Source organism: Antechinus flavipes, chromosome 4, assembly GCF_016432865.1.
Source record: "Antechinus flavipes isolate AdamAnt ecotype Samford, QLD, Australia chromosome 4, AdamAnt_v2, whole genome shotgun sequence".
In the NCBI taxonomy this organism is placed as follows: domain Eukaryota; kingdom Metazoa; phylum Chordata; class Mammalia; order Dasyuromorphia; family Dasyuridae; genus Antechinus; species Antechinus flavipes.
Genome location: NC_067401.1, coordinates 190448494 through 190469001, shown reverse-complemented (window position 1 = coordinate 190469001; position 20508 = coordinate 190448494). Strand labels below are relative to the sequence as shown.

At 46.2% G+C, this 20508-nt stretch overlaps 1 protein-coding gene across 50 annotated transcripts in view; it reads left to right on the top strand.

Moving 5' to 3' along the window:
• Positions 1-1931: 1931 nt before the first annotated feature.
• Positions 1932-20508, top strand: part of TNXB (tenascin XB) — a 64827-nt gene continuing 46250 nt past the window's right edge. For 48 of the 50 annotated variants that reach the window (XM_051996268.1, XM_051996301.1, XM_051996285.1 and 45 more), the window contains exons 1-5: positions 13365-13534; positions 14795-15574; positions 16991-17083; positions 19134-19421; positions 19926-20210. In XM_051996268.1, coding sequence (XP_051852228.1) covers positions 13450-13534; positions 14795-15574; positions 16991-17083; positions 19134-19421; positions 19926-20210 — 1531 coding nt within the window. In that variant the 5' untranslated portion in view covers positions 13365-13449. Of the gene's footprint in view, positions 3250-7588; positions 8000-8166; positions 9889-11108; positions 11225-12898; positions 13056-13270; positions 13535-14794; positions 15575-16990; positions 17084-19133; positions 19422-19925; positions 20211-20508 lie in introns of those variants that run through there. The other 2 variants (XM_051996312.1, XM_051996288.1) reach the window with 2 other exon arrangements.

The following is a 20508-nucleotide window of genomic DNA, read 5'->3' as shown; positions in this document are numbered from 1 at the left end:
TTAAACACTTAACACTTCCTAGTTGTGTGACCCTCAAATCACTTGCCTCAGCAAAAAAAAAAAAATGGTCCCTTTTTTTCTCTCAGTGGTCATCTTATAGGAAATCTCACACTAGTTCTACTTCCTTTTGGAGGACTTTTTCTCTTCATTTTCTACTTTGGGCCTTTTCCCTCTTCTTTCTCTATATTGCATCTACTCCTCTCTTTTCTTTCCTTTACCTCTTGATCCCTATGTTCTTTTCTTCCTCTAACATCTCTTCCCTTTTCTTATCTTTGCATCTGTCTTCTGAATTTCTATACCAATCAATCTGACTCTCCTCTCCCTTTGTGGTCAGAGCAGAAACCTAGGAGGAGAACAAATGAACAATAGTGGCATTCCAGACCTGGAGAGCCCTGGACCAAGACCCACAAAGACATGAAATCCAGAAAAGATTTGAACTTGTAAAGAAAAACTATTTAACAATCACAGCTATCCCAAAGTGGAATGGACTTAATCAGGAAATAGTGGGTTCTCTACAAGCAGAAGCTGGGTAACATTGAGGTTCCTATATTATAGAATTCTTGAGGTCCTTTACAAAAATGAGATTTCTCAATTACACCTCCAGCTTCCAGTTATTCTAGCAACTACCTAGGAAGCTCCATTAACCAGATCCCAGATCCCAGAAGTGACACTCTACTCTGAAAGGATTTAGGCATTCAATCTCAGAGGCACTGCCTCTGCTGTTCCAGCCTGTCATTCCCCCCTACCTCAAACCCTATTCTCCATTAGAAATTCTGTTCATTCTTTTCCTAGCTCTCCATCATTAATTTCTCTTCCCAGATACTCTCTCCCAGAAATTTATGATGTCCTACCTAAATCCCTTCTTAGTCTCTGGTATCTTCCCTCCATCTAGGTCAAGCACTGTTTTCTTTTGGTATTTTCACTTCTTACCTTGACAGCTTCCTATCACCATCTCTCCCAATTTCTGCTTCTGTCAAGCAAGAATATGGTATTCCTAGCCTGATCTTTACTCTATATTGCTTCCAGTCCTTAATCCATCTTTCTTGAGTTTTATTTTTTGCTAAGAATAATATGGGGATGGAAAGGTTGAAAGGAAGTGCTGTCACCTTGCCCCCTGGCTCTGATAACTAGAGCCAGGCATGAGAGAAGCTGAAGCTGGAGCTGGCCAAGAGGCTGACTTCGTTCTCCCTATCATAGCCAGGAAAAAATGATCTGTACACATCCACACCCAGACACCAAGGCACACACACAGGAATACCCATGAGAGGACTGGCACACGCATATGTCCTTGTACATGGGAAACTGGGTGCAAGACTACAGCCTTGTACATAGAGGTGTCCGTGTATGGTATCCTGGACACATTTGTCTGGGTGAATTTGACCACAATATGGTTAGACTCCTATATCCAGCTACACGTGTACCAGTAACATGAACATATGAGTTCCACATGAATTGAGATGTATGCTATGCACAAACTGACATAAGCATATGTTTAAGTCCTATATGATATTTATGTCAGGTTGGAGAAAACAGCATTTCCACAAAGATTTGTTCCCTAACCCACCCCAACCTGTATTGAGAATAGATCTCTATTCATTCCCTTTATTTCCCTTAGGGCTATGGAAACCTTAAGAGCATCACCTAGAACTAGCCTTGAGCAACTGGGAAAATGGTACCTGAGAAACATCACAATGTCTGGAGAGAAAGGTTCTGACCTCTGATTGTGTACTCTTCTCATATAACAACCTTCCTAAGATCTGGGTGTTCTACTCCATGGTCCCTGATTGCCACTCTCTTCCCCACAATTTCTGTTAGGATTTGGAGTCAGAAGACCTGACTTCAAATTCTGCCTCAGACCCTTACTAGTTATGTGACCCATGGCAAGTCATTTAACACCTCTGTGACTCAGTTTCCCCACTTATAAAATGGGGGTAATAGCATCTACATCTTAGGGTTGTAAGAATGATAGGAGTCAATATCTACATACTTCATACAATATACTACATACAACATCTACATTTACTTACCATATGATTATATGCAAATCTTTCAGTATATATGTATTGGCTAACTATCATTTTCCTGTTCCCCAGGATCATAGCCGTCCATTCCCTTTTCATAATTCGTGCTGCCCCTAAATTTCTGGCTCCATCACTAAACAGTCACAATCTAGTCAATCTCCCCCTGCCATTCTTAGTCTCAAGTTTTTTCTCAGGTGCTAGGTATCCCAGCTTTTGTCCAAGGACTTAATGCATATGCACCAGCTGTCTTCTGAAGAGGGAAAGTACGGAATGTAAAGGTTTTTAGGATAGGAGGTACAAAGGACAGCAAAGTGAGAAGACAGCTTGGAAAGAAATGAGAGTCAAAAGTGGTGGGAGGGACAGGTAAAGGAGAAGGATCATGAAGTAAAGATGAAACGAGATATGGGAATGTAATTGTAGTTCAGGAGAGTGTGTGTGTGTTTGTGTTTGGGGGGGTAGTCAGCCAAATGGAGAAAATCTTGAACAGGTAAAGAATGGTGATAGAGAAGAAAGGTGAAAGAGAGGCAGATTTGGAGTAAGGGAGCTAAGTGTGAAGAAGTTAGGGTGGAAAAGAGAGAAGGAGAAAAGGATAAAAGTGGAATGTGGTGAGAACCTTCACTTGGAAGGAAAGAAATTATAGCATAATAAAAAAAGATGCCAATGAGAGAAAGGAGTAGGGGAGGGAACTAAGAAACTGGGATTGAGAAAAGGGGATTAATGTTTGTTTAATTGAATTGAATGACTGTGGGAAGAGGAAGAGTAAATGATAGCGTGACAAAATAAATAATGGGGGATAGATTTGGAGTCGGGAAACAATGAGAGGAGGAAGACTCATGGAAGACCTTACTATGAGGTAAAAAAAAAAATAAGGGATTTTTCATAGGAAGAGGGGGAGAGGAGAAAAGAGACAAGGGAGGGGCCAGTTGACCGAGGGGATGAGGAGAAAAGAGGGAGGAAAGACCTGCCCTATCTCCTCTCCCCTCCCTGACCTAATGTAATTCATTCTCTTCTCCTCCCCCTGCTTGCTGCCAGGCTCCCTCCTCCTTTCTATTGCTGCTGAGACGGACGGATGCAGTTTAGGGAGTCTCTGCTCTAAGGGAAGAGTGACGTGTCTAGAGAGAAACCCCAAATTCTTGCTGCTCTTCCCTCAGCCTTCTTCAGGACGGAAAGCAAGGCAGGTGCAAAGGCTCAAGAAACCAGCCTCAGGCCACCCTCCCAGCTCCCCCAGGTAAGGAAGAAACCTCTTTCCATGGTGACACAACCCGGGGAGGTAAAGAAAGAGGAGTTGGAGTGCACCCTTGACCTTTGTAACCTAGCTTAATGATCTAAGAGAACTTCTTAGAACCAATACCGTTAGTCAGGAAGTGGAGGGAATCAGAGCAAAAATAAGCAAACAGGCTATTTGGATTCTTGATGGAAGTATGGGCTTTTGAAGAACAGGAAAAATCTACGGGTGAGAGAATGCTTAAGAACTGAGAAGGAATCAGTCAGAGGAAGGAGCAGGGATCTGGATTCTGGGAGGGAGGTGAGAGCACTAGAGGTGGGGCGGGAATTAAAGGTTAAGTGCAGAACACCTGGCTCCCTGAGGCTAGTAAAGTTGGGAATAGTAGTGAGCCTGAGGCTGGATTTGCTGGATTGGTGCATTTTCTGCGCTCAGTATCAGAAACGTGGGATGGATAAATAAAGTAGATGCCTGGATTACTGGCAGGTGATGATGCCCGGGTTACTGGCAGGTAGCTGATGATAGTGTGTCAGATGCCTGGATTTAGGGAGACATGGAAGAATTGGGACTTGTGGAACTTGAGAGGGGTTCTGTTTCTCATGAGGAAGATGAGTTGAGGAAGAGCCAGGGATTAGTTAGGGAGCTAGGGTGAGGTGGGGAGCGGACTGGATTCCCTGGGTCTTTGGGAAGGGAGTGGGGATTCTGAGTAGAGGGGATGCCAAAATCTTGCTCTTGACCCAGAACTCCAATTCATGGCTCATGCTTTGTGAGGTTGGGACCAAGTCTGAGTGAGAGATTCCCTCCGAGTAAGGGGGATCCTCTGTCTTCCCATCATTCTAGTGTTCTCCCCAGCTCCTGTCTGTCTGAAGCGCTTCCTTCTTGCTCCACCTCCCTCACCAACCCCCCTCAACCTCCTCCCTTTGGCCAGTTCCGGGTGGGACGGGCGGGCCCCCTTATCTTGCCTGGAAAGAATTTAATGGCTAGAAAACAGCTGGAAGTGGAACTAAGAGGAACTGGGAAGCAACTCGGAAACGCTGCAGCTGCCCTGGCCAAAGTGTCCAGCACTCCCCACCCCCTTCCTCTCAGCCCCACCCCTTGCTTCTTGGATCCTTCAGCCTCACCCTAGCTTCCCCAGCCCTGATTTCCCCTTACTTCCTTTCCTTTCCCACTTCAAATCCCACTTTCCTTGGCAAGTCAAGAACCTAAACTAGACAATTCCACTCTTAGTTTACATTCTCAAATTCTACCTCAAATTCTCTTAAACTCTGCTTCTACAGGGGTGGCTAGGTGGCGCAGGGGTTAGAGCACCAGTCCTGAAGTCACGAGGACTTGAGTTCAAATGTGATCTCAGATTCTTAACACTTCCTACCTTTGTGACCCTGGGCAAGTCACTTAATCCCAATTGTCTCAGCAAAAAAAACAACCACCACAACAAAACTCTTCTACTGAGAATCTTCCTTTTATCACCCAAAACCTGGAAAAAGAGTCTTGATCCTCCTGGCTTTCTCCCCCAGTCAACTTTTTGCTCCATTCTTTACACCAAGGCATCTCCAATCTAAACCCTGGCTGTTCTAGAATACCAAGGTTCCATGTTCCAGTTCCATGAGTCTCTTGCTTTATCTTGTTTCTGCTATTGGGAATCAGATATACTTGATTGTATCTATCTTAGTTCTAAATGGGCTTGGGAAGGAGAGACAGAGACAGAAAAACAGACTCAGAGACACAGAAAGAGACAGATTCTGAGACAGAGAGAGAGAGATTGATTTTTCATGGGGTTGGACTAGGAATAGGCTTGATTTGAGACTCTCTCCACCTCCCCCTCACCCCCTTGGGAGGGGCTGTCCCTGATGAGCAAAGTGTCAGAATTGGCCATGAACTTTAAATACCAGGGAAGCTGAGTCACAGCTTGGGCAGATGGGTTTCCTCTCTTGGGCCCCTCAAATGAAGAAGGGGAGGCGAAGAAAGGGGAGGTCACTTCCCCAAACACATGCATGATATAAGAGGGATGCCCCAGAACTACAGAGAAAATTTATACAAGGAAGGGTAGAAATGCGTGATCCAGGAATACTTCTAATTCATGGACTACCCAAATACTGAAAAGAGGACAAGATTATCCCAATGATTGGGATTATTCTGCATCTCTTAAACCTAGGGATAGTGAGTTAAAGGGATTACTTCCCAACCTCAGAGCTTTGGTGATAGGTCCAACCAGGTCAGTAGCAGAGGGCACAGTAACAATCTTGCCTCTCCTTCTAGGGGTTGACATTTTGTCAGGAGCATCAGCTATAGTAGAGACCATATGCCTCCTTGGATATATGGGAAAACAATGAGCACTAGACTAGGTTGAGGAAGAAATTTCTTGATCTTGGGGTGAAGTTTTTGAAGGAAGGAAGAAAAGGGGTAGTTAAGTTAAGGGGTTAGGAATTAAGACAAAAATGTTGATTCTGTCTTGGGCTGCATTGAAAATCATAGTTTCCATGAAATATTAGTTTCACTATACTCTGCCCTGGTTAGTCCACATGTGGAATACTGTGTTCAGTGCTGGGAAAGAGCTTGGCTAAATCTTCTCAGTTCCTTCAACATTTCCTTAAATGATATAATCTTAAGGTCTTTTATCAGTTTGGTTGCTCTTCTTTGAACCTTGACTTCATATGATGAAGATTAGTTGAAAGAACTGGGGATGTTTAGCCTGATGAAAAGAAGACCCAACAAGACCTGATACCTGGTTTCAAGTTTTTGAAGTTTTCAAATATTTGACTGTCTCATTGGCTGTCATTGCCAACAACTCTATTACCTTTCCCATTCTAAAGTTCTGTGGTTCCGTATGTTTGAATCTTCCTTCTACTGTGGATCTGGCAGGAAAGGCTTGAGGGGACCAGGGACTGTTTTTACCAAAATAATCTCCTCTGTTGCTTAGTACCATATAATATTGTATCAATTATTTGACCATGTTTTTTGAATTGATAGAAGGAAGAGACATGCTTAAAGTCCAAATTCTATTTCTTGACTATTTCCCTTTAGAGGAAGAGATGAAAAGCCCTTCTCGGTCTTCCTGATTCTTGGTAAACTTTACCACAAGGGAAACCTTGTGTGAAGGCCTGTGTACCACACTCACTTTCTTTTAGGGAACTAATGTTAGGAAGTGCAAATGGTCTTTTGCTGCTGCTTCTAGGCTATCCCAAATCTTCCCTCCCTTACTGCTCTGGTCCCTGTTTCCCTTCAACTATGTATATCTGATGCACAAGGTACCCTGACCTTTATCTCATATGACCTTTCTCTATCCCTCTCCAGCCCTTTTCTAGGTCACCTTAGAGAAGGTATGACCTTGGGCCTACTCCTATTTCTTCCTCTGTCCCCCAGCTACCTTGGATTTTGTCCTCATTTTTTAGATTCTTTCCCCCCATAAACTATTCATGTTTTCAGCTATAGCAGTACCTAACTCCTTTGCAAGCTCTTTTCCCTTCTCCCATCCTTTCCTTAGTCCTTAATCTTAGCCATATTATTTTTCTTCCTTTGCCTTAGTTTTTTTTTGCCCTTAATCCCAGGTCTATCTTACTCCTAGTCACCAGTATTGGTCCTATATTTATTCAGTTTGGTGACCCATTATGTCAGTGCTCTTCATTTTTGGTCTTATTAATTTCTCCCAATATTTCTAACCCTGGCCTAATTGCCTTAGCTTTGCCCCCAATTTTTTATTTGTTCCTGCCCCAAGCTGTGCCACAACCCATAACCTCATCTCCTCCATCCTATCTCCAGGTAATAATTCTGCTTTTATAGATAATATTGTCTTGCTCTGTCCTTGGTCCTAATCAAGATGCTGGGCCTGAGTATACTTGACTCTGTTTTTAACCTCAACATTTCCCCTATTTCTTTAATAACCCCAGTTTTTGTATCTGTTTATAACAGCTAAGTGACCCCTTCCCCTTTCCCTGTCCTGCCCTAACTATATCTCTGGTCCTAGAAACACAGGAAAGGAATAATCCTTTATTAAATGCCTACTATGTTCTAGTCTCTAAGCTAAACACCAATCCTATTCCTTCCTGCATCCATAATTTTGTTTTTGTCTCTGCCTAATCTTAGCCCTGATCATGTTCCTAATGTTGTTGTTGGTTCTGTTCTTAATTCTGATCTTGAGTGTAAATCATTCCAAACCAACTTTGTAAATTTGTCGTTTTCCTGGTCACTCAGTATATTTAGCCTTTGTGCAGACTCAATTTTATTTGTATGATTCAGATTTTTGATTTGTTTGTTTCTGATGGGAGAAGATAATAGTAATGTCCAGTTTAAGTTGGGTCCATTTTGGTTCTTTTGCAAAGCCCTAACAATTTGCCTTCTTTCCCTACAGGCCCCTGAATGCTATCCACCAGAGACCCCTTAGTCCCCAGCCTTATCCTCTTGGTGCTGCTAGGGATAGCAGGGGCTGGGCCCTTCCTTCCACGTTCTAATGGGACAGCCTCAGCTTCACGATTCCCTCCTCATCCAGGCGGGCGGATAACAGGTCCTGGAGGTGGAGGATCAACCCCTAAGCTCTATGAACATACAGTGGAAGGAGGTGAAAAGCAGGTGGTATTCACACACAGAATCAACCTGCCTTCTTCTGCCAACTGTGGATGTCCTCCAGGTGCTGAACCTCCTGCCCCCGCCTCTGAGGTGCAGGCCTTAAGAGTGAAGCTTGAAGCCCTGGAAGAGCTAGTGAAGGGTCTTAAGGAACAATGCCATGGGGGGTGCTGTTCTGCTGCTGCCCAAGCTGGAACAGGTGAGTGGCCCCAGGGGATACTGCCTGAAGTGAGCAGGGCGTGCCAGGGAGAGGAGAGGCATTTGGAGAAGAGGTAGATAGGAGGAAAAGCTGCCAGGTGGGGGGGGTCTCGGAGGGGCGAATGGAATCTTGTACTAATTTTCTCCCCTGACTCCCAATCCTTACAGGGCAGACAGATGTGCGGAGCCTGTGTAGCCACCATGGTGTGTTTGACTTGGACCGCTGTGCCTGTTCTTGTGAGCCGGGCTGGGCTGGTCCCACGTGCTTAGATCCCACAGGTAGTATAGTCACCTCATCTTGTCCCGAGGATTGCAACGACCAGGGTCGCTGTGTGCAGGGCCGTTGTGTCTGCTTCTCAGGCTATACTGGACCCTCTTGCAGTCGGCCTGCCTGCCCGGGAGACTGCCGGGGCCGGGGCCGGTGTGTCCAGGGTGTCTGTGTGTGCAGGACTGGTTTCACTGGGGAAGACTGTGGAACCAGAGCCTGTCCCAAGGCTTGTAGCCAAAGGGGCCAATGTAAAGATGGGAAGTGTGTGTGTGACCCAGGCTACGATGGAGAGGACTGTGGGCTGCGGAGCTGCCCCCGGGACTGCAACCAGAAAGGCAGATGTGAAGATGGGAAGTGTGTGTGTGACCCAGGCTACGATGGAGAGGACTGTGGGCTGAGGAGCTGCCCCCGGGACTGTGGGGATGGTGGGCGCTGTGTGGATGGGCACTGTGTGTGCTGGCCGGGGTACTCTGGGGAGGACTGCAGTACCCGGACTTGCCCTCGTGACTGCCATGGCCGGGGTCACTGTGAGGATGGGGAATGCATCTGTGAACGCGGATACAGTGGAGATGATTGTGGGGTACGGAGCTGTCCTCAGAACTGCAACCAACGGGGATACTGCGAGGACGGTCGCTGCGTGTGCTGGCCGGGCTACACCGGCGAGGACTGTGGGAGCCGAGCCTGCCCCCGGAATTGCCGCGGTCGAGGTCGTTGTGAGAATGGAGCGTGCGTCTGCAATGCTGGCTACAGCGGGATCGACTGTGGGGTTCGGACCTGCCCCGGGGACTGCCTCGGTCGGGGCCGGTGTGAGAACGGCCGTTGCGTGTGCTGGCCCGGCTACACAGGCAGAGACTGCGGAGCGCAGACCTGTCCCGGGGATTGTCGCGGCAGGGGCAGGTGCCAGGACGGGCGCTGCGTCTGTGAGCCCGGCTACACAGGGGACGACTGCGGGAGCCGTCGGTGCCCGGGTGACTGCAGAGGCCGCGGGCGGTGTGAGGATGGGGTGTGTGTGTGCGACAGGGATTATACTGGAGAAGACTGTGGGCAAAGGAGTTGCCCTGGGGACTGCCGAGGCCGGGGGAGATGCCAGGATGGGTTCTGTGTCTGCGATACCGGCTACACAGGAGAGGACTGTGGGACGAGAAGCTGTCCCCGAGATTGCAGCCACCAAGGGATCTGCCACGACGGGGTGTGCGCCTGTTGGGAGGGCTACACAGGAGAAGACTGCAGCCTTCGGACCTGCCCGGGGAATTGCAACCATCGGGGTCGGTGCGAAAACGGCCACTGCGTATGTGAGGTTGGCTATACGGGCCCTGCCTGTGGTACTCAAACCTGCCCTGGGGACTGTCAGGGCAGAGGCCGATGTGTCCAGGGAGTATGTGTGTGTCAGGAAGGCTACCGCGGCGAAGACTGTGGACAGAGGGAGCTGCTGGCCGAAAGCTGTTCCGGGGGCTGTGGACCACGGGAACTCTGCCGAGCTGGCCAGTGTGTCTGCATTGAGGGCTTTGAAGGCCCGGACTGTGCCACGAGGACTTGTCCTGGGGACTGCCGGGGTCATGGGTTATGTCGAGAAGGGAGCTGTGTATGTCACGACGGCTATGGCGGAGAAGACTGTGGGGAAGGTAAGAACTTTTTGTCTCTCCCTTCCCCTCCTTCCCTCTCTTCTCCTCTACTCCCTGCCCCTCTCCTCTCTTGTCCTCCCCCCCCCCCTTTTTCTCCTCCTCCCCCATAGGCTAGAAGTGTGAGGGCAAGAGAAAGATATATCTGGATTCCCATAGAAGAAAAGGAAGCTAATGGGAGAAGCCAGGGCTGTAGAAAACTGGTTGAGAAGATCTGGGGAGCAACTACATCCTCAAATGCCAGAAGCCTTATAAGAGTCTGTTGGAGTGAAGAAAGACATGAGGATGAGATAAAAAGAGCCAATGAAGAAAGAAGGAAGGCAGGCAACAGAAAGGGCTCAAACTCTGGACTGGCAGATTCTGCTCTTCTGAGAGTTTACCTTTTTTTCCGTCTCATCTTACATTCAATATTATTATTATTATTTTAACTGATATTTTATATATCACTTTAAAGTATATACTTTACATACTCATTGGAGTCTCACAACAACCCTAAAAGGTACCACAGGCATTATTATCCCCATTTTAAAGATGAGAAAATTGACTCAAGCTGAACAACTTGCTCCAAAGCCACATTACTTCTGTGGGCAGCAAAGTGGATAAAGAGCTCTGGATATGAAGTCAGGAAGATCTGAGTTCTACCTCAGATCTACTTCAGACAGCAACCTGGGTGACCCTGGGCAAGTCATTTGCCTCAGTTTTCTTAGCTGTAAAATGAGGATAATAACTGCCACTTCCCAGGATGGTTGTGAAGATAAAATGAGATATTTATAAAGTGCTTTACAAGCCTTAAAATGTTATATAAATGCTAGCTGTTATTATTATTGCTATTCTCCCTGCCCTAATGTTTCAAAATCATTGTAGTTCAGAGAAATTTAAGGAGATGGCAGTTAAGTCCTGTAGTTCAGAACTATAAAGAATCACTAATTCATTCCAATAGAACTAGGAGAGCAGGATTAGAACACTTGGATCCCTGAAGAAAAATAGGGGATGGGCTTGGGACAGCTGGAAACCAGAGAATAGATCACTTGGGTCCTACTCTGAAATGAGCCACTTATCTTATCCATGCCAGAAGCAAAGACAGGCATTTTTTTCTCCTTAGCTTCAGGGTCTAATACTTCCCTCACCCCTTCTCATTGTGAATTTTATAGGGATGGATAGGATTCTAAGGAAAGAGGGCAGAAGGGAAATAATGGTTATTCTCTCCTACTCTTTCCAAACAGAGATACCTCCAATAGCAGGAATGAGGATGCATTTGTTGGAAGAAACAACAGTTCGGACTGAGTGGACGAGAGCCTCAGGACCTGTGGATGCCTATGAAATCCGATTCACTCCTACAGTAAGAGGAGCATATTCTGTTTCTAAGTATGGCAACCAATAGACAAATTCCATTCTTTCCTACCTAAATTTTATTTTTGGTAGGCAGAAAGTCCTACAGGTTAAATTTGGAAGGTTCTTGGTAATCATCTCCATAAGAGTAAAGAAATCCCCTCAACAAATTTTTGACAATAATTTATCATCTGGTTGAATACCCCTAGGGACAGGGAGCTCAAGAACATCTTGAAGTTACTCATTTTGTTGTTGGGAAGCCTCAGTTGTTAGAATAGGAAGAAAAAGGAAATAAGCATTTATATAACACTTACTATGTGCCAGGGACTGCATTAAGCACTATTTAAATATTACCTCATTTGATCCTTACAATAACCCTAGGAGGTAGCTATGCTATTATTCCCATTTTACAATTGAGGTAATTGAAGTGGAAGTTAAATGACTTGTTGAGAGTCATATCTGAGGTTTCTGACTCCAAGTCCAGTGCTTTATCCTTTACTCCACCTAACTCCAGAATATCCTTTCATCTTTCATCTGAGTAAAACATTTGTCTTTTTAACATCTACCCACTGTTTATAACTGTGCCTTAATTCTGTCATCTCTAGTATTGGCTATCCTGTATTTGTATTTGTAGTATAGCAAATGAGTTTGCCAAATGGTCCACGCCATTGGCAAAAATCGCGAAGGTGACAGATTCTTGAGAAACTCCACTAGACATGTTCTTCCAGGCTAACATTCCTTGAGTATGGCTATTGTACCAGCTATGGATACATAATATTTCAATCATCTGGCCTCCATGTTACTATCTTATTCACAGGGATGTCATGGGCGATTTTGGTAAGTATTTTCCTGATGTCTAAGTGAATCATATCAATGTCATTCTTTTGGAGTATCTTGTTATATATGCAAAGCACTGTGTTATATCCTGGGTATGTAAGGGGGAACTAAGTGTGATTCCTGTCCCTGAGGAGCTTACATCTCTAGATAAAGAAGTAGGTATACAAGAAAAAAAATAAATAACAATACAAATTGAATATCAGTGAGTGATTCCATAGTAGATGAGAAATGCTCTAGACTGTGATTACTGAGTGCTGAGCCAGCTGGGCTCATGGATAAGGCAGCATTTGAATAGAACCTTAAAAGTAGCATGTATATTGTACAACACACGTATAGCTAATCTTTACACACATTATTCCTTTAATTCTCACAACAGCCCCATGAAGCATGTTATCCCAATTTTGCAGATGGGGAAACCTCAGAGAGGTTAAGTAACTTTCCTAGGGTCATACAATTAATAAGTATCTGAGATAGGATTCAAACCCAAGTTTCAGGTTCCATGTTTTTACTCATTCTGCTCTGCTGCCTCCTTATCTACTACTTTTTTAGGACTATCAGAAGGGCAGACTTTCTTGGAGAGAAATCTCCTTAAGAATCAGGGCAGAGTGCCATTGAACAGCAAGCTGAATTGATTTTTCTCCTTCCACCAGAAAGGATTTTTCTCTTTCTGATTTCTTTAAAATTAAAACCAAAATCTCCAATTCTGCTTACCAGTAAATATACCAAATTTTGCCCAATCCTCACCCTACCTTCTGTAGTTAAGTAGAGTTGAGATTTGAACCAACAGGAAAAGTAGGATAAAAGTGTGCCCCACTTTGATCTTGTGCTGGCCATCTCTTTCCCACAGACAGAGGGAATAGGTCGCCCATTCTCTGCTCGGGTCCCCAGCTCGGCTTTAGCCTATGACCAGAGGGGGCTGTCCCCAGGCCAGGAGTACCAAGTCACCGTCCGTGCCCTACGAGGTTCTAACTGGGGACCTCCTACCTCCCAGACCATCACTACCAGTGAGAGCAGGGGGTTTGGGGTGGGAGAAATGGAGCTGAAATGGGGAGGGAATAACTGGGGAGCATTGCCAGCTAGGAAGAAAATGGGGATGGTGGAGTGGAGGGAAGGTGTAGGATGACCGAATTCTTTAAAGTTGGGGACTGAGGGAAGTTAGAAACTCTCTGCTTCCAAATTCCTGACCCCTTTTCCTCCCTTATCTCCTGGGGCCCTCTAGTGATCGATGGTCCCCAGGATCTTCGGGTCACAGCTGTGACTCCCACTACTATGGAGCTAAGCTGGCTACGTCCTCAGGCTGAAGTGGACCGATTTGTGGTGTCATATGTCAGTGCTGGCAACCAGCGGGTACGGTTGAATGTGGCACCTGAGGAAGACAGAACCCTGCTCACAGGGCTAATGCCTGGTGTGGAGTATGTCATGACCGTCACTGCTGAGAGGGGCCGAGCTGTCAGCTATCCAGCTTCTGTCAGGGCCAACACAGGTACAAGTGAATGTGAGAGGGTCAAAAGAGAAAGGGGATCATGGGGTTTTCATTCTTTAGATCACAGGATCATAACTTTAGAGAACACCAGTCCAGTGAGATTTTATAGACAATGAATGCTTTACCCAAGGGTTACACAGTGAATAAATGTTTTAAGGAAAGATTTGAACCTGACTCCAAGTCTAGCACAATTAAGCCATGTTGCCTTTCATGTTCTTTTTCACTGCCTAATTTCTTTCAGAGCCCATCAAATAATGAATCATCATGTACTTATTAAGTACTTCTTATGTTCTAGCCTCCATACTAAGTACTGGACCTACAAAGACATTTATGAAATAACTCCCACTTTTAAAAAGCTTATATCCTATCCAGGCTCAAGGGTATACACATATCTATGTATAGCAAGAGGAGGAGAGCAGGGGCAATAAGGGGGATTAATTAGATTTTTGGGAAGAATGACTAGTGATAAAATCTCCAGGAAGGCACTAGAGCAGAAGTGAAGATGTCTCTAGATATCTACTTCTCTAGGTAGCCTGGTTTAGATATAGTCTTTTTGAGAGGTGGAGAAAGTCCACTAAAACGCTAGGTTTTGTGGGAGATGTATTTATCATGGAAGTTAGAATTCACATTGGACAGGGGTAAGAATCAGAGTAGTCAGATTAGCAGTCAGTGAGAGGTTAGCTTTAGGAGAGGGAAGAGCTCTGTTGGGCGGTGTTGGATTAGGGGACTGATTGGTGAGGAAGTAATAAGGCTGAGAAAAAGGAAATAAGTATTTATATAACACTTACTATGTGCCAGGGACTGCATTAAGCATTAAAATCACCTCATTTGATCCTTACAACAACCCTGGATATGGTGTCTCTTAACAAAACCTGGATCTTCCTTCTTTTCTTCCCCTTTGGCAGGTGGAAAGTCCGCCCCATTGTGGCTTTCAGTATCTTTTTCCTTTGGAATCTCTTCCTAATCTGTTTTCATCCTCTCTCCCTCCTCCTGACTCAAGGATCTATCCACTGACTTCTTTTCTTTCTAGGGATCATCATTGTGAGGTATGGTGGGTGGGAAATGAAAGGGGCTCTAGGGACAATAACATTTTTCTCTCCTTTATCATTCCAGGTGGGGCACAGGCTGAGGGAGGAGAAGCCTCTAATGAAAAGGGTTGAGAAGGCAGGGGCTTGAGAGGCTATTATTAGTTGGGAGACCTGGGGAGTGAGCGCAGCCCACTGATTCATTCTTTTCCTCCTCCTTTTTTGCCCCTCGCAGCACCAGCCCACCATAATTACCAGGATACCCGTCCCCCAGCTCCACCTCCTCGGCCCCCAGTCCAACCCCAACCCCAACCAGGTCTCCGACCAGACCTGGGCCCCTGGCTGCCTCAGCCTGTGGAGGAGGAAGATCCAAAGCCTAGGGAGGTGCCCTTGGGGCTTCCCCCACCACGGTTCTTGAGGAACCTCACATCAAAACTAGGCCTTTCCTGGGGTTCCGTGCAGGATGTGGCGCGATACCTACGGGCCTCTGGCTACCCACTCCGTGGCAACCAGACCTACACTTCAGTGGCCCGCTCCATCTTTGCGTATCTGCAACGCCGGGCAGGGGGACTCTCTGCACCCCCATCATCACTGTCCTACAAGCCCCAGTCCACTGCCAATCTGGACCCAGACACCAGGAAACCAAACTCTGCCAAAGCTATCCATGGTCATGACCCTGAAGGTGTGGCCCAAGTGGAAGGGAGGCACACACCCCTCCTACCCTCCTTACTTCCGGGCCCTTCCCCTCGCCACCCCAAACCTGAAGTGCTGGGCAGCTCAGCTGATGGGGCCTTGCTGGTCTCTCTGGATGGTCTCCGTGGCCAATTTGAGCAGGTGGTGCTGCGCTGGCAGCCCCTCTCTCCTATGGAAGGGCCCAGCGGGGAAATTGCAGTACCAGGGGCAACACGCATCGCCCGCTTGCCTGGCCTGAGGCCTAGTACTACCTACCATGTGGAGGTCCATGGGGTCCAGGATGGGCAGGCCTCCAAGTCCTACGCCTTCATCACCACTACAGGTAGTGTGTGCTGTCTGCCTTGGGGACCTCCCCCTCCATCCACGTATCTTGTCTTTCCAACCTAGAAGTTGCTTACCCAGCAGTGCAGATCTCTCTCCTCTAACTGTAAAATGCCTCCACATCTATGAAGTGTGCACTGACCCTGCCCAAATCGGCCAGTTGCCCCTCAATTCATTCCACACTCCATTTTCCTTCTTCCTGCATTCTACCAAGTTCAACAATACCAGCATCTCCCTACAACAAAAGTATCCTCTCCCTAACCCTCCTCCCTCTAGCCAAAGACTCCACCAGGACCCAGACACAGGCCTGAGATTAAAAAAAAAAAGGTCAGAGCCATTTCATGTGCTTATGATGGCTGGCAATTTTCATTTCAAGTCTTGGAGCACCTCAGTCTGATTTTTAGGGTAGTATAAGGGGCAGGTGAGTGGGATTGGGGTGGGAGAGGGTTGCCTATGTGGCCAGCAGACTTTGAGAACAAGGATGTTGTTGTACAGATACCCTGGGAAGGGTAGCCCAAGGAAGGGGGAGTCTTTCAGGTCCATCGCTGATTGTTACTTACTTACAAGATTGGTCTGCACTAAAAGAAGGAAAATCGAGACCACCTTTGATTGGGGTGGCATTTAAACTACTGTTTTTTCTTCATCTGCCTCTCCCAGGCGGGCTACTCAGCCCTCCTTTCACCTTTTTCTCCCATAGGCAAAACCTGGGGCCTGGAGAAGGGAGCTGTGGCAGCTATGAGGAATAGGGTGGAAATCTTCTTTCCCCACAGGGCACTGATGTCACCTAGTCCTGGATGGAACTTTTCCCACCATTCCCTTCTTGCTCTCCTCTCCTGCATCCTTTGCTAACAGTCACATCTCCTTTCTTCCAGGCTTCTCACTGCAGCACTAATGGAGGCCAGGATCCCCCATAATTCACAGTTGGGAGGGATCTTAGGGAATATCAGGGTCTTCGAAGGGCCAGATTCCCCAGGCCACCTGAGGATGGAGTGGTAGGGTGATTTCTGGGTCCTTTAGGGAGATAGGAAGGAAATGGGTATCTTAGGAGAATGGTGTATACCATTTATTCCCCAAGTATATATTGAGCACCTGCTATGCAGTTGGTGGTATTCTCATTTTTGGGATGCTGGAGGACCTGGACATCTCTGTGGGAACAAAGGGGAAGTAAGGGAATCTGAGTTGTAATTTAGGAAACCAAGGAGCAGGCACAAGTCTCAGGGTAAATAAGGGGCTTTACGGGAGAGGGCAACTTAAGGGGACAGGATGCTTAGGATAATGGAGGCTAGAGGAGTGAAGTTCAGTTTCTAGTATTTTACTTTTATCATTTCTCCCTCCCTCCTTTCCTCCTTTCCCCTCTCCTCCACCTCTCCATCCTTCTCTCCCTTTCCCCCACCTTCTGTTCATTACTCTCCCCCAGGCCCCTTTGAAGCTACCGATGAATCTCTTCTCTTAGGGCTGACCCCACCGCCAACAACCCAGGGGGCTCAGGCCCCTCTCCTGAAGCACCCAGGTAAGTTGGTAGAGTTCAAGGTGATAGGCACAAATGTAGCAGGTGAGCTTCCTATATGATAGAGAGCCCAGCCTAACATCTTTGTCCAATTCTTACGTCATCTGCTGGTGCTCCACAAAAAGTAGCTGCTTGGGGAAAGTTTAGTAGGGTTAACTGCCATTTCTAACCCTGTGGGGCTCTCCCTGAGAGAGAGAGAGTCAATTGCTCCCTTCAAAATCATCAAGGCATAGCCCAGATAGTTAAGGAGTGGGGCTGCAGCTCAGACAGAGCCCTCTCTCTTTCTCTTTTTTAAAAATTTTATTAATACTTTATATTTACAAAGCATATTCATTGGTAATTTTTCAACATTGACCCTTGCAAAACTTTGTTTCAAATTTTTCCCTCCTTTCCCCCACCTCTTCCCCTAGACAACAGGTAGTCCAATACATGTTAAATATGTTAAAATATATGTTAAGTCCAATATATGTATTCAGACCGAGTCTCAGAGGAGAGGTGGAAATGTCAGTATAATAGGGAATAATGGATCAAGGAGCAAAGTGACAGAAGAGGGGTACAATAAGGCTGATTTCAGGTGAAAGAAATGAGAGGATTGGAGATGGTACATGAAAAGTAAGAATTGAGTGATAGTCTAAAGGACAAAAAGAAGGAAGAAGATGGTAATGAGTATACAGGAAAGAGCCCTAGTTGAAGAGTCAGAGGATCTAAGTTCAAATTTTGATTTCTTTACTTCCTTGAACAAGTTACTCAACCTCTCCAGGCCTCAATTTCCTCATCTATAAAATAGTGGTGTTGAATTAGAAGATCTTAGAAGATTCAAGTTCTAAAGCCTCTGACAGAAGGGATAGGGAGAGCAGAACTGAAGGACAGAAGACAGGAAGGACTGGGTAGTTTTTCCACATAGGTTAGAGAAGAAAAGGATGAAAAGAGGATAACAGAGATGTACCTGGGAAGCTGAGTGCCAGGGGTCAGAGGGCAAGACAGACTAAAAGACAGAGGAGAAAAGAAACTACAAGGAAGAGAATGAGAGAGAACAAGATGAAGATGAATAAACCCTAGAGAGAGGAGGGAAAAACAAACACTGAGGAGACAGGAAAGGAAGACTGAGTGACAAAGAGGTTAATGAAATCAATCTTTGAGGAGAAAGGGTGGAAATTTAAGAGATTCAGGACTCTAGGTTGGAGGCCTAATACTTTTAAGTTCTTTTCCCTATTGCCTTTCTTATATTTGGTCTGATCCTGCCTCCAAGAAGCTTTTGCAAGGAGTAGGAGAGGAGAGGCTTTCCACTTTCCACTTCACTCCCTTTCCCCAAATCCCCTACTATCCCTACACTAAGGTTCTCAGTACTGGGCAGGCTTTGGGCAGTGGAGCTAGCCCTGAGAGAGTTGGACTTTCAGTGGCAGTACCATGTGGTCATTTCAATGAGTTCCTGCTGAGGGTAGAGCCCTGTCATGGGTGGAGAAGGGCCTCCCAGAAAGAGGTGGTGCCAAGGGACCTTCAGGTAGCTAGGCTGTCAGGGCTTCAGTTCCATACTCCTTACCTAGTCATTCTCTATGGAGTGCCGGTATCCGGCCGCTCCCTCTCCCTAGCCTCTCTGGGCTAACCTCACCAGAGATACCCTTTGGAGGAATTGGCTAGGAAAAGAATCAAAAGGAAAGGACTTTAAACCCATCAGTGATGGCAGTACCCAAAGAAAGTACTAGAGAGGTATTGAAACCAATAGAGGTAAGGGATTGGTGGAGGGGGTGGGGAGCTGTAGAAATGAAGAAGGGTATTGAACAAGGAAATCACCAATCTCTTCCCCTTGTTACTCAGTAGAATGCGTCGTGGGAGCCCCCAAAGGAAAGTCAATAAAAAGATTCTCAGGAAGACTGAAACTGAGAAACGGGGAAGAAAGAAATGGAGAGTATGAGGGAAGGTGTCATTGCTAGAAAAAAAGGGACCTCTTAGATCCTGGTCAGAAGGCTTGTCCAGGCCAGGAGGGAGTTGTCCAGGAGAAAAGGGAGAAAAGGAGGGGAAAGTTGTTATTACCTATTGTGATTTATACCCACAGTTAATAAGCCTGGGGCACTTTCTGTCCCACCTCGACTTGGAGAGCTGCAGGCTCTAGATGTGTCTCCAAACTTCGTCAACCTCCACTGGACTGTTCCTGAAGGCCGGTTTGATTCTTTCTTAGTCCAATATAAAGACAAGAATGGAAAGCCCCAGAGAGTGCCAGTAGAAGGTCTCCAGCACTCTGTCATCATCTCCCCTCTAGATCCTGGCCACAAGTACAAATTCACCCTGTATGGGTTTGAGGGCAAGAAGCGCCATGGTCCCCTTACCACCGAAGCTAAGACATGTAAGTGTGAATGGCTGGGCCTCTTTCTCCTGGCCACCCCCAAATACCTCCTCACTTTGTTCCTCCCTTTCCCAAATATCCCTTTGACTCCAGTCACTTAACATCTATTGGGCATCCAACCAGTGCAAAGACATAAATATGGTTTTATGGTTGGGGCAGCTGCTTGAAAATGGATAACAGTCTAAGGTCCTAAGACCTTGAAGTTACAAGATTCTTTCCCCAGTCTGTATTCTGGCAGGGCTAAAGAAATGAGAGATTATGGGGGAAAGGTGGGAAGTATGCCACAAGGAAATTTTTCTTTCTTTTTTTTTTTTTGGAAATTTTTCCTATAAAGAAATAACCCCAGACAAAGAAGGTTACTGACTGTCGTAGAAAGAAGGATAAGATATTTGTTACCTTCTTTCCTTGATTTCCCTCATCTAGGGTGTGTTTGGAGTAGGGAAAACACTTTTTCCTTTTTCCCTGTGGCCTGTACCTTATTTCTTCTCTGTCTCCCTTTCTCAGCTTCTTTCCCTAACTCAGGAACTCTACCTCGCCTTGGAGAGTTGCGGGTAACAGACCCCACCTCTGATTCTCTACACCTCTCTTGGAGTGTCCCTGAGGGTCAGTTTGATTCCTTCCTGGTCCAATATAAGGACAGAGATGGGCAGATCCAGGTGGTCCCTGTGGAGGGGCCTGAGCGTTCTATCACTATCTCCTCACTTGATCCTAGCCAAAGATACAAATTCATCTTGTATGGACTCACTGGCAAGAAGCGCCATGGTCCCCTCACTGCTGAGGGAAGTACAGGTAAGCAGAGGCAAGGATGGTACGTGAAATCCTATAAATCCCCAGCTCTCACATGTTTCCCTTCCAACCTCATATCCAGCATAGTATTCTCTCTGGGGAAACTTTTCAAGTTTCTGATACCTTGACCTCTCCATATTTCAGGCTCTCTATGTTTCCATCTGTTGTGCTGGATGGTATCATTGTCTTTCCACTGCTCATTCTATAAGCTCAGGTCATGTAAAATTAGCTGATCCTAACAGCTGGGTCAAGTACCAAACAAGTAGGATTTCTTAGAAATTTCTATATGCTTATTCTTCAA